The following is a 14,747-nucleotide window of genomic DNA, read 5'->3' as shown; positions in this document are numbered from 1 at the left end:
GGCTCATTCTCCTCCTATAGATATGGGGGCGGCTAGGGTTTCTAAACCTTAGCCGCCACCTGACCCGTTTGGTGGTCGCCATTCGGCCGGCGACGCACGACGGCTTTGAGCGACGGCAAGCCAACGTGTTGGCCAGGATTGAAACGCGCTACGACGGCAGTGCAGTGGGTGGGGCGGTGTGTGGTGACGCCGGTGTGGCGTACTTCAGGTGGCGTGGTCAGGGCGCATGGCGGCGCGTGCTCAAGGCGGCACCGGCGGTCCTCCAGGGGTGCAGCGTGGCTTCGGGCGGCTCGTGCTCGAAGGCGACACGACGTCCTATGCTTCCGGTGCAGCCTATCGGCTGGTGCTCCGTCACGGTTGCGCTACGAGCAGCAGGCGGCCTGGTGACACCGCTTAGGGTAGCACGCAACGGTTTCAAGGTAGTGGCGCGCGGTGGGAGACTGGCTACGGGCGATGGCGTGCGATGACGACGGGCACGTGTCGTTCGGCTACTGGCGAAGCGGTTGCGCGGTGCTCCAAAGGGGTGCAGCAGCGCGACAGCCTGGTGTCGCTTCAGGTGGCCAGTGTGGCAGTGCCACTTTGATGGCGCGGCGAGGCCTAGAAGGCTGTCGGCTTCTATGCCAGTGGTATTACCTCTTTTTTTTTCTTTTCGATCTGTGGTGGTGGCCTTCGAGCCACCATGATTTTGTGCAGGGGAAGGCCACCGGTTTGCAAGCCAGTGGCATGATGGCCATAGCTGCAGGCCCCACCAATCTCATTGTGTAGATTATTCATGTGTTGGGTACTGCTCATACATACGATGCTACTATGATGATGTTCATATGGTATACACTACTGTGTTTATTATACATGCAACTGTAGATGTAATTCACATATCTATTTAGAAAAAAAAAATAGTTATGAGTATACGGATCGAATCGATTGTACCTCTCAATCCTTGCAAGCGAGACGATTCGATTCCATAGTTTATCTTCGGCAGAGCTTCATGATAATAACGTGTTAAAAAACTACTACTATCGAATTTATTCCAACAATCTCTCGAGAGAATAATTGCAAAGAAGATATAATATAAATAAAAAACTACTTATTCTGTATTAATATATGTTTACAATGAGAGATTCCGTCTCATATATATATAATATAAAAACTCCTAAAAATTATAATTAAATCTTTCAAAAGATAAAACAGATCTATATTCAGTTGCAAACTTTAGGTTAACCACAGCACAGCTCGGTAAGAACCCAAACGGCAGCTTTCAACATCGTGAAATTTTGAGGCACGCGAATCGCTGCTGTAGTATGCTATAAGCTCAAATTGGCCGGATACCTACGTAGCAGCAACAGAATAACTCCATGGATATTTGCCACCAAATCTATGAATATATATATATATATATATATATATATATTTGTGTGTGTGTGTGTGAGAGAGAGAGAGAGATTGATACCGTACCATCCAAGCTAGCAATTGACACAAAGTCGCAGCAATCGACGAACCGAGCAAGCGAATAAATTAACAACAGCAAATGCAACCTAAACCCACGACACGAAACAAACAGACACAACCAATAGCTTTAGTTTTATTAGCAAGTCAAAATTTCTCGAAAGAATAGGTCTTATCGTCTACAAGCTTTCAGGTTCTACTAGCAGCACAAATCTGCGGATTACCATCCATATACCTGTCTCATCTCACCCACGTTTATGGCCATCTATATAGTATCTCATCATACGCTACTATGCTTACCGGACCAAAACCTTGTTTTCCATCGAAGGAAACGGTGGAGCGGAGCTCTCTTATCAGCTGACTAGTTGCTGGTTGCCGTAGTAAGGGTAGGCTCCATAGGCCGCGGCATACATGTTTGGGTGGGGAACCGGTGAAGCGTAGCCATATCCACCATAGAATGGTGTTGTTCCATAGTACATGCCGTTCCGTCGGTGGCCAGAATCACCCCTAGACTGGAAAACAGGAAATTTCCGAATGTTAGTTAGTTAAATCTCGCATGAGTTACTGCAAAGCAAGAGCTCTATGCAAGAGTAGAAAAGAATGGTTGGGGAACACAATTTAAAGCTAAGCTGTATTAATGTCCACACTGTAATCGGTTAAAATTGCCCCAACAGAGCAAAAAGACACATCTCGAGGAGTACTCAGCACTCTTCTTTAAATCATTCACACAACAATGCAGCTCAAGCTCAGACAGGTCTTAGAAAGTCCGTCTACAAGATATGGTGTGGGAAATCTGGTGCCAGGCAAGGCACAGCACAAGAAGAATGCATGCCAACAAAGAAGTTTGAAGTTAGAACCTATGTAAGCTACAGGCCACAAATCAATAACCTTGATGAGCATCCATTCATGATAGCTCCCAACGTGGGACAGGAAGCCATGCACCATAAGCCTTACAAAATTAGTACAATGGGTATTCAAGCTGCCTAGTATAGATATTGACCCCTTTGTTTTTCATAAATGGCAATATTACATGGTCTCCACTGTTTTTAAATGAATTCAGGATAAGAATTATGCCCAAACATAGGCATCATATGACATGGTATTAATAGTACTAAAGAATACACTCCAAAGGACTGCCATTGCTTCTTCCAAAGGTAACTGGGTAACCTAGTTAGAAACTTAAACTACGCCTCTGTTAGCTATTGGGCCCATTTAGCTGCAGCTTCTTGGGGCTTCTCAAGGAACCTTAAGATGGAGCCCCTCAGTCAAATTATCAGTTAGATGGTTTCTCGGCAAGATAAGCTCTCCTCCAAACGAGGGCTCAGAACTTAGCCTTGTTTTGGAGGGCTTATCTTCATGCAGATCCAGTGTATTGGAGGCTAAAGCATATAAAGATTCGAATGTCTTCTCCACTTACTTCAGCTAATTTAAAGCCTCTAGTATGATTCTAACATAAGGCGTACAGGATAAGCCCAAGAAGATCCAACATGTTGGACAAGGTTCAGCTTCAAGCCCATAAGCCGAAGCTTAATCATGGACATACAGGTACTTAATATCCTGAGGGTTCAGATACACCTCCATTCACAAATAAGTGACACCGTTGTCCGTTGACTTCAACTACTCAAACTTTGACCAATAAAAGTTTTATCTAAATAGTTACAGAATTTACAACATTGCTATGCTAGTATGTTTTATGAAAAATCTAAGCATCACTTTTATGTTACCAAATGAGGTATTTCCAAAATTATTATGGGTCAAAGTCAACAATGTGAATTACATATGAACGGAGGGAGTAATCTTTACTGATTGGAATACAGTCAAGCTATTGTTGAGTGAGCTTCTTAATCCAAAAATGAAGCCTGACAGTAGGTGATCTGAAAAAATGTCTGATCAAGATGGGAAATACAATCAAGCTATTGTTGGGTGAATTTCCTTGGTCCAAACATGCGACATTAGGTGATCTAAAGGAAATGTCTAATCAAAAGACCCCTTCTACTAGAGTGAAACAAGGAAAGCGAAAGTTGTGAATAATCGGGAAGCTAGATCATCTTAGCTATGTTAATATCACTTAAGATGGTCAATTGACCAGCTTATGCCTTAATATAAAGGCAGTTCCATGCTGGAACAGCTTGAGCTTCCCATCAAAGAGGACAGGCTTTCCAACCACATCATAGGCCAAGCAAAAAATGAAGATTGAATAAGGACCCATGTGGAAGTAAGCAGTAATAAGGTACTTCAATACGTAGTAAATAATAACATTGAGTAAATTTCAAAAACCTACAAGTATTTTGACACATATTACAAAAGGCTACAACTTCTAGTACTCATTTCAAAAAATCGGCAACTATTTTGACACATGTTGCAAAAAACTACAACTTTCTCACTATGAGCCCACCTGTCATCCTCTAGAAGAGGATGATCTCATGGTTAATCCTCCTATTACATGCCATGGAGAATGACAAGTGAGCTCACGGTAAGAAAGTTGTAGTTTTTTACAACATGTGTCAAAATAGTAGTAGGTTTTTTAAATGGGCACTAGAAATTGTAGTTTTCTGCAACATATGTCAAAATAGTTGTAGGTTTTTGAAATTTACTCAATAACATTTGAATGCTTGGGGCTACAGGAATCATCGGTGAAAAGAGCTAAAACAACATCTAAAGTACTTTTGTTTTTGGTAACTCTGCACAGTGTCATGCACGAAGGTAGATAACCAATGGCTACATCTCAAACACTAACTATTAAAAACAATCGATGAGTAAGTGCAAAAGACATAAATAGCACCCAAAATACATGTCTCTTGTTCTGCTTTCTGTTTCTAATTGTCAATTGCGTTCTAGATATCAGGCAACCAATGAACCAATCTAAATGCACACTCTGTCCAAAAAAAACTGAATGCAAGCTCACATCATGTGGTGTGTAGTAAATATATTCGACTTCTGACAAATTTGAACTAAACTATTATAGTTTGGAAGAATATCCTAAGCAGCAAAAGTTTTTCTGCTTCCAATGCAAATTTAAAACTGTGGGTTCATTAAATTTCAAGAATCACTTGGGTGAAGTTGATGTCATGTAACTTAGTGGGAAATAGAGAAATATTTGAAATTAAATCAGTTTAACCTGTTTGCTTGCTGGGCTGCGGCCCCAGGAAAGTCGAACTGCCTGCTTCCCAATTGTTGATCCATTCAGCCCTTGTAGTGCTTCTTCAGCATCAGCTCTACAACAAAAGAAATGCAATCTCAAATCTTGCAGCAAGTAGAGCCCCAATAAATAGTTAAGCATCCAGTAATTTCTTATATTACAGTATTAGGGTGTATAATGTGAAGGATTCAGATGAAATATCTTAGGTGTACCTGTTCACAAACTGAATGAAGCCGCATTGCTTCCCAACAGGGATTTTGACAGAGGCAAGATCACCATACTTTGCAAATGCTTTCCTCAGTTCATCTTCACTAATGTTGGGGTCAAGCCCACCAACATATACCTACAGCATTAACCAATATGAGGTAGTGTATTAATTCCATAGCTCTCTTTTACTTGTCTTACTAGAATGCATGCAGCATTAAAAAAAATTGACAGCTAATATACATAAAAGGTATTTAGATCTGTAACATGGAAACGGTATTAGCCAATACGCCACCAAAAGTCTTTACTTTTTGCAGTCACATATTAATAAAAACTAATGACGAAAGGCGTGCATTGGACACTGTTCAGTCCAAAATAGCAAGTAGAATAGAACAAGGGAAGTTTAACTCTTTTCAGTAAAGAGTTGTCCTATAAGTCAAAAAAAGCCACTGGAAAACAAGTAGAGCATACCGTTCTGTTAGTTGAGTCAGCATCTGATTGCCTTGGTGGAGAAGAGCCAGAATCACCTGGAATACAGCAATCACAAAAACAAAAGAATATGTCGGACAGGAAAAGTAATGATCAAACAAAGAAAGCTTTTCCCTAAGGAACTGTTGATATCATATTGTGGTACTCTCTGAAACACTGATACGTTCAAATGCCCACGTATCCGTATTGGATACCGGATACGCGCCGGATATATCCGCTGAGCATCCAAATAAAAATAAATATTGAAAATTTGGATACTCCTTGGATACTTGTAGGATGCATTTTGGATACGACCCAGCTTAGTCCGGCCCAGTCGCATCTCCTAACCGCATAACCTAATGACGTCACATCTCCCAACCGCCGCCTACACACCTCCCTCTCATCCGTTGCCACCACACCCACAGCGCCGGTGGTGAGTTCCTCTCCTCCCCGGTTCCCCCTTTTCATCCTTTCTTTCCCCTCCCCGTTCTTCTGATTTCTAACCGCTGGTGACCAAGCGACCGTTTGCGGGCGGCAGTGGCAAGCAACACTGTGGAGGCTGTGGCTACGAGACGGCGTTTGGGGTTGCGGCTGTCGTCGAAGCAGCCTCCCTCGCCGGCTCGCCCAATCCCAACAGCATGAGGACGATGGTAAAACTCATGTTGCCGCCGCGCGCCGATCTAGTAAGTATTAGCTAGTGGCCACGTCTAGCCGGATACAAGTGGGAGTCTTGGAGTTGTAGACTTGAAGTAGAACATGAGAATAACTTATTACTTTTTAAAAAAATAGTAAAAATGTATCAGTGTGTTGGGTTTCCTAGGAAAATGGCGTATCCCCATATCCGAATCGGTCCGATACCAATACACATATCCGCATCGATGTTGCCTAGGTGGTACTACTTCATCCCAACAACCCACAAAGCCCTCCCATGTTTGGCCTTGGCTTTGCTAAAAAGCCAATATGTTGGAGCGGACGCTAGGGAACACAGGCCCCAAAGATTACTCCTTTTGAGCTATGCACACCATGCAAATACTAATGTGTGGTTTATGCCTCAAAATGATATCCACCAGACATCCCACAAGGATGTGTCATTCTCCAAATAAGAGCTATCATACAGCCGTCGTAAGAAACATAGCGTTAAGCAATAAAAAACAGGCATGCAGCAAAAAAATATTATTACAGCTTCTAATTATGTGAGGAAGTTCACAGTACAACTTTGGAAATACCTTGAAATCTTCTAGGAGTCGCTGGTCCTACTCGAATTGGCCTTGTGGAACAATATACACCATTCATTTCAGTCATTGCATGAGTTTTGTCATTGTCATCTCCAAACCTAACAAAACCGTAGCCCCTCGAACGGCCCGTGTTTGCATCGATAATAACTTTAGCTCCTTTCACTGATCGATATTTGCTAGCAAAAAGTTTCATCAGCATATCATCAGTAACATCCACAGCCAAATCACCAACAAATATCGAGTGATCAGATGCAAGTTCAGAGCGTTTTTCTCCCATACTATATGATGCCCAGTTCAACTTAAAAGCTCGGTCAGTATTAGGCATTACATGACCAGAAAAATTCTGTAGTGCTTTCTCTGCTGAAGCGTGAGAATAAAACTCTACAAAACCATAACCCTCAGACACTCCTGAGTGTCTATTGCGAATAATTTTAATTGTCACCACCTACAAAAACAGATAAGTATTAAAGTGACATTAGTAATGCATGGAAGAAAAACTAAAATAAAGATGGAATAAGTCTGCCAAAGAAAAACTAATGTAATCTTACTGAATGCAACAACTACTATCAAACTATCACAAGTCTAATCCATTTACGAAGCTATAGTAGTCTTAACTGAAAAATCTGACACCTTTACTACCTTACCGACAAAGTTCTACAAAAATGGCACACGCCCGCACGCATATACTCCTCATTTCGCACCATAAAACATATCACCAGAAGAAGATATGACTTAGCTGTTGTACAACATCAGCAACTCGATTTAAAAAGTGTGACAAAGCTAACAACTTTGGGTCACCGAAACTGCAGGAAATGACCTGAAGTCGGCGCCTTTAGCAACTACAGAGCCAAACCATAGCTTTGTCATCAATAAACCATAATTCGCCATAAAACTACGCTGCTATGCCAGTCACAGTACAGTATAAACGAATCAACGCGCAGACTTGGGACAAATCTAACTGGATTCGAGAGATCCGGTACGGATAAGGCCGGGTCAGAGGGACAGGCTCGGGGGGAGAGAACTAACCTCACCGCTGGGGCCGAAGCAACTGTGGAGGTAGTTCTCGTCCATCCAGTACTGGAGGTCGCCGACCCAGATCGTCCTGTTCTCGTCGCCCCCGTTCCCGCCGGATCCACCTGATGGCGGCGGCGGGGTCACCGAGGCCGGCGGCGCGAAGTGCTTCACGAACTGCGGCGGAGGAGGCGGCGGCGCGGCCACCATGGGGTGCGGCGGCGGGTACGGGATGACCACCCACCGCGGCTGCGGCATGCGGTGGTGCGGGTGCGGGTGCGCGTGCGCGTGGGGGTGGAGGTGCGGCGCCGCTGCTGCCGCCGGGGCGTCGTTTTTGGCCGCCGCCACTGCCATCTGCATCGCAGCCGCCGCCGGGAGGAGGAGGAGAGAAGCCGCCGGGTGTGTCGAGCTCGCGAGGGGTGGAGGCGGAGAGAGAGGAGGGAGCTCGTGGGTTGGGGTGAGGCTGAGAATATATAGGCCGTTAGAGACGGATCCGGGCCGTCCGATCTAGGATTTCGGGGAGCTGCAGTCCTTCGATGAGCGGGAGTGAAGAAACTGACGCGTGGGGCCGATGGGGTCTGTGGCCTAGGGGATTTTAGGGAAGGGGGTTGTGTTCTGCGGCTACTTTTATGGGATTCTTTGGTTGGAAGTGTGCGGCTGGTATTTTGCTATTTCAGGGCAGTTAGAGATGTCCATAAATGGCATGATGGAATGGTAACTGGACTTCAACCCAAATGTAGATTTAGTATCCGTATATAGGATGCTGCAAATTCGTTAATTCGAGTGGCAAATTCAAACTGCTTGATCAGTAGAAACTTTTTTAGTCGAATTATATTTATGTTAAATGGGTATTTCTTATCAATGTGTGGTAAGTCGTACATTTTTTTATGGTTCTCTTAAATTTAGCAAATTTAAGCAAGTACATATATGTAGTTAGATCTGAGCGTTTCGGCCGACCTAAAATCTGTGTCTAGGCCCGCACATGGATAGCCTTTGGGCCGTGCCTAGATTAGGTTGGGCATCATGTTATTTTTTGTGTAAAAATAAATAATTAATTATTTAAGTTAGACTGGGATTGATTTTGGCCAGCTAAACTCTGCTCAAGCCTTCCCAGTAAGCCACTCTGTGCCTACGTTTTCGGGTTGAGCTTCAGTCTCGAACTAGGCTAGGTTAAGCTAGGCTAAATCTGTTCAAGTCTATGTATGTGACAACCAGGTAAAATGCTAAGAAAGTATTGTGCACCATAAATGTGGCTAGGTATCAAATGTGTGCCTATTTTGTTTCAACCACCTTTGCAAATATGTCAAAGTTTAACTCCAACCAAACATCTCCATAGTCCAATTCTAAATTAATGGTACTTAGAAGGATGTTCGTGTAAGTAACAAGACTTGCCCCCATTCGAGTTCATAGCAAATGAATTTTCAAAACACTATGTCCGAAACCAAAAATAGAAAGAACTATAACTATATTGAGCAGAAACATTAAATCACTTTCTAATACATACTTCTGTAAAAAAAACAGATGATTTACATATGGAAGTGACCGTTAACTAGAGCTCATCTTACTGTTCCACAGTTCAAAAGTCTTGTCTACTAGGATTTTGATTATTGATATACTATCAGTCTCACTCGCAACTGTGGAAAATATTCGGGCTTGTTGCATATGGGTGGGCTAGAAAATTGAATTAAATTTTCAGCCTACCTACGTGGAATGGGTTGGGCCATCCAAAGAGGCCAGAAAGATACTGTTCCGACTTATAATACTTGATGATTTAACTAAGATCTAATCAAACTTTCAATATTTTGACCGATAATAGTTTTTAAAATATTTAGTTTGAAAACATAAAAAATCATTTAAATAGATTTATCTTGAAAAATATTTTCATAATATTATATTTTTAGTAGATATTATAACTATATTTTGAAAGCTATTGACTATCAAAATTTAAAAGTTTGATCAGATCTTAATTGAAGCGTCAATTTTTTAAAACCATAGGGAATATTAGATATGTCTTCCAACTAGCATAAATATTCACATATACATATTACAATTGCAATAAAAAAAAATGTAACAAATATGTGTAGCCATCAAATTATAATCCATTACACTATAAAAACTAGCATTTTCACAACAAAGAACACATTGAAAGCAACAAAAAAAAAATCATATGCGCACTCGAGAGAAGCATGTGGGCATGTGGCACAAATTCCCAATCCAATTTTGTAAACATGTTAAAGTTTTTTTGGAATTTTAGAAAATACTATCATATTACAAAATACTTTGGTTCTAGAAAACTCAGAGGTGTTTGTGTAATAAATCTTGTAGTTTTGAAAATTGTAGTATTGCCAAAACTGCAGTTCTTTTGGAGTTAGGAAACTCACCATTCTAAACCGTAGTATTGCTTAGCTCCGGTTTCTAAAAATGCATATTCCCAGTATCATAGTTTCCGGAAACTATGCATCCAAACGGACCGAACACTTGTTACCTTTTCAAGGCCTTTTTTACTTGCATGAAATTTCCACGGCACTTTGAATGCATATTAACACGGATGAATTTTGTACACGGATGCTTGTTATCTTCATTCTCTTTTTGTTTAGGTACGGCAATCGTCTTTCCTCTGTACTTGGACCCCTGAAATTGAACAGTGAAGGGTCCATCGGTTTATGCTAGAATCGGAAGGTGCAAATGTAGATCTAATTGCGATAAAGTAAATGTATATATATTTGGTCATAGGAATCGGATCTTCCTGTTATTTCGGTGGGATAATCATATGACAATCATATGACTGAAATATTTGAAATTTGATCCGTGGTTTGTGGATATTTGTGAATATCATTGTTATTTTACTTGTCTATTATGCTTTTTACAATTATTTTTTCTCATAAAATAGAGTTAGCGTAATTAGATGTAAAAACCGATTAGTGCATGCTATGAACATCCTCGAGGTTTGTTAATTGAGTATCTGGCAATACCTAAAAAATCAACTAGATGTATGATTAGATGCATTGGCTCCCGAGTAACCACTCGAAAATGGTGTATGAACATAAACTAGAACTTTAGAACCTTGTGGGGTTCTGAAGTTTAGAACTTTAGCGTACGGATATAAACTCGATAGAGAATACACATAGGATCAACTAGAATTTTAGAACCTTGTGGACCATTAGACATGAGATGTCTGATAATCTCTAATACTGTTATGCTTTATGATGTGTAGTTATTCGTTATCGATCCAACACATGCTTCTGTTGGTTTTATTCGTAGTAGTTGACGCAAAGCCACATAAACCTTTGTGAAATATATATATATATATACAAAAATATAGTATTACTATATAGCCCCTGACTCTCTAGTCAAAGAGGAAGTCTCCTGATAGGGAAGTAAGAAAGAACGTATATATACCACTAAAAATATATGATGTAGTATCCAACTCTCTGCTCAATGATTGGATCGAGTGGAGAGTAAAATCGTAGCTTCGAAAATATGCGATGTAACTCCCGACTCTCTATTTGATGATTGAATCGAGCGGGGAGTAGAGCATAATCATGAAGGTTTATCTAGCCCTTAAGTATGGTTTTGATAATCAATAACAATACATATGGACTAACAATATGTTGAGAATTGTTAGTAGATTGTTATATAGGTGGTGCAAGGAGGATTGAGCATGAATTCATTAAGAAATGTCATATGATCAAGAAAGATGCATTAAGATTAATGAGCTCTAAGTGATTTTCAGGTGATGCTTATGAGATAAATAAGAAGCTCAAAAAGATTGACGATAAGTGAAGGATCGTGATGTCACATAAGAGGAGGGTGAATAGGTGTTCCTAAAAAATAAAAACTTTGCAGTGGATTAAACAGCATCTGGAACCTCCGGGTTCAATATGGAACTTCTGGTTACTGAAAGTTCTAAGCTTAACCGGACTTTTCGGATACAGAGTATGAAATCAAAATCGGACAACACCTAAGCACTCCTAGTTGATTCTAGATGTTACCATAGGTCACAAGAGTGTAGTAAGTCCTTTTCACAAGTCACCTGTAGTGACAATCACACAATCGCGTAGATCGAGGCGAATTGTCCAAAAGTCAACTAGAACAAAAATAAACACAAGAATACAAGAAAGTAAGCAAGGAGACCAGTGATTTATTTCCCAAAGTTCGGATCCGTTGAGGAGCTCACAAAGAGGCAGATCTCTTTCAACCCTTTACCTCACCAAGTGACTACAAATATCAAGCTCTCACTTACTCAATTTTCCTCTTCCCTTGCGAAGGCGAGGAGGAGCCTTTACAAACTTCCCATGACACTCCATAAACTTGGGTGCTCGATGGGTGACATCTAGCCATCTAGGAAGATGAATCTCTAAGAGTAACAAACACGATGTCGATGTGGCTTGACGATGACTTCAAGTGCTCAAAGATGGAAATGATGCTCACTAGCACTCAATCTCAAATCCCTCACCCAATTATTAAAACCTAGCATGAATTGAAGCCAAAGGGGCTGGGGAGAGCTCTAGAGGTACCTTCAATAGGTTTGCCACGGGTTAAAGCACATGAGAGGAGGGGGTGAGGGGGTATTTACACCCAACCCCCTAAAACTAGTTGTTACAGCAAATTCTGGCTCAATCCGGAATATCTAGATTCATCCAAAACTTCCGGATTGCCATGTGTTAGTTTCACTCAGAACCTCGACGATTTAACAGAATCTGAAGGTTTTGGATTCACCTAGAACTTTCAGCTCCAAAACTTAGTTCAACATGAGGACCCCAACCGGAAACAATCCGAACCTTCCGAATATCATGTCCAGAATCCGAGGGTTCCAGACCCAATCCAGAACTTCTGGGTCCAGAAAGAACTTTTACCTGAGAACCCTATTTCGGAGAAAATCCAGAGGTTCCAGCTATCCAGAACTTTCGGTTCACCCCGGAACATCCGGGTACAGTTAGCACACTAGAGTTTCCCGGTGTTTGTGGAATGTTTTGTGTCTCTTATCTTTAGGCTAAATAGATACTTTGAGCACTGAGACATCTTCAAATCAATCTATACACATCCCTCTTGATAGCACTGCATACTTATACTCAATTTAAAAATAAAATAAATTTAAATCTATTGAATAGCCACGTGTTGCTTCTCTTTTCTTTTTGAGGGATGCCAACGTCTTTTAACTTCTTCAATGCGACTAATACATGGTCATAATCTCATTAAATTTATTAGTCACTTAATCGTTTGTCATAAACTATTCAAAACCCGCATAGGGAGCCTAAATGCACTTTCAATCTCTCCTTTTTTGATGATTGATGACAACACGATTAAAGCTTACAAATGATAATTGAATTAAAGATTTTGAACCTAAGATATATGATGAGCTCCCCCTAAATAGGTGCATCGATTAAAATTTGATTTTGACATCAAATGCACATATTTATAATAAAAAAATTGTGAGAATTCCCCTAATATCTTAGCATTGGCGGGGTGCAACAAGTGTGAGTGAACAAATATAGTTGAGATGCATATGACATGATACATTACTCAATGAAAGATAAAACTAATATTATATTGTAGAATAACACAAAAATCTCACACTAACATAATTAAGTCTTACAAATTTAAAGTTCATCTAGCACACCATCACATAGTTCACACAAATGTCTTACATGTTCAACCTCACAAAATATAAAGATAGGAACTGAATACAAGGACTGAATGTCACAAAATTCAAAACTTTCGGATCTACTCAGAACTTTCGGGTTCTGACAGAATACAAGGAACATGAAAAAGATAACATTGTATGTCCCTTTGGCATCAAGTCACCAAAAAGGAAAGAGAAATGCATGGTCAGGGATCTTTGTCCTCCTCATAGTCCTTGTCTCCATCATCTTCGAAGTCTTCCTTTCCTTCTTCGTCTTCTTCGGATGAATGGGCAGCTTCATGCGAAGGTCCGGCATCCTCTGCAGCAGCTTGGGCAGCATCATACCAAACTCATGGGTCCTCAAACACCTCGGGCTCGCTCCCCTCCTCAAATATGACTGGTGAACATGGAGGCTCAATGCCCAAGTGGCTATGAATGTCCTTTTGCCGCATTTCAATCTTCTTCAACTTGGCATTAGTGCTTACCTTGTATTCTTGAATCTTCATGGCATTGCTTTTACATACAAAAAAGATAGCCTTAAGCATAGCACGAATAGGCGATGAAGAAGACGAAGACCGATGTGTAGGAGGAGAAGGACCCCTCCTAGATGCTGCTCTAGAAGATGACATACAGGTTGATTTGGTGCTCATTAATCTAATCCTCAATGGCTCATGCTTGACTTCCTTGAAGAATTCCTTCTTTGTCACTTGTTCAATCATGACCATATTATAAGGAGCATAAGCACAACTCTTGATTGGGGTGTGGAAGGTGGTGTGAATCTCTTACCAAATGGAGTCAACCACACTGAAGGGTGCACCTTCATTTGCCATCCTAGCAAGCAAGTTTCTTGTGATGAATTGAACACTAGTGATATCATCACTTTTGAAAGCAAGAGTGGCGCGAAATAAAAGATTGAGATACTTATAGAATTGCCTCATTCCCTTGGTTGTTCTATATACCACTTCACCAAGATGATCATCATACATAAAGTCTATTTCATTGGTGGAAAGCTATTGCTGAATGTGAATTTTAGACTTGCTAGTGTCATGAACGTCAAACCCAAACAAACAACCAAAAGTACTATACTTGATTTTGTACCTTTCACCCTCGATCATCTAATACATAGTTTGGTCGGCTTCATGATCATAATGAAGTGTATCATAGAATTGAGTAATCACTTCAACACTCCAATCATACTTCAAAGCCATGTTTTCTGGACTTTCTTGTGCTCACAAGCAGCTATGACCTTATTGAAGGGTGGATCATTCTTCTTGGACATATATTCCCAATCTATCCATTGCATGGGAGTGACAGGCTTCTTCTTCAGAAGGATCACGGTTTCATATAAGTCGGATTGAAAGTCATTCCAAAACCAATAATCCGATACATTCTTCTCATACATAAAAGGATCTTCGAATCTTTCCTTCTTGCATTTATCAGACTTGTTCATGTAATTTATCACCCTTCTGCCTATCCCACTTGAACTCATAGTTGCATTGTAAGGTTTGAAAAGCTTCAAAGGTGGCAAAACAATCCTCTCTTCTTGTTGCCCCACAACTTCTTCCATATCTTCATCATCGGAGTCGGTGGGTATCTCCTTTTCCTTTCTACTACTTTGGTCAGC

At 40.9% G+C, this 14,747-nt stretch overlaps 1 protein-coding gene across 1 annotated transcript; it reads right to left on the bottom strand.

Moving 5' to 3' along the window:
• Positions 1-1,557: 1,557 nt before the first annotated feature.
• Positions 1,558-7,960, bottom strand: LOC133921916 (polyadenylate-binding protein RBP47C'-like). Its single transcript, XM_062367014.1, has 6 exons — positions 7,516-7,960; positions 6,481-6,934; positions 5,258-5,313; positions 4,795-4,925; positions 4,562-4,658; positions 1,558-1,955 (listed from the first exon to the last, which is right to left on the bottom strand). Exons 1-6 carry the CDS (start codon positions 7,858-7,860, stop codon positions 1,797-1,799), a joined length of 1,242 nt encoding a protein of 413 aa, XP_062222998.1. The 5' UTR covers positions 7,861-7,960; the 3' UTR covers positions 1,558-1,796.
• Between the last annotated feature and the right edge of the window lie 6,787 nt (positions 7,961-14,747).

Source organism: Phragmites australis, chromosome 6 (genome assembly GCF_958298935.1).
Source record: "Phragmites australis chromosome 6, lpPhrAust1.1, whole genome shotgun sequence".
In the NCBI taxonomy this organism is placed as follows: Eukaryota; Viridiplantae; Streptophyta; class Magnoliopsida; order Poales; family Poaceae; genus Phragmites; species Phragmites australis.
The sequence above is the reverse complement of the archived record's forward strand: the minus strand, read 5'-3'. Positions and strand labels throughout refer to the sequence as shown.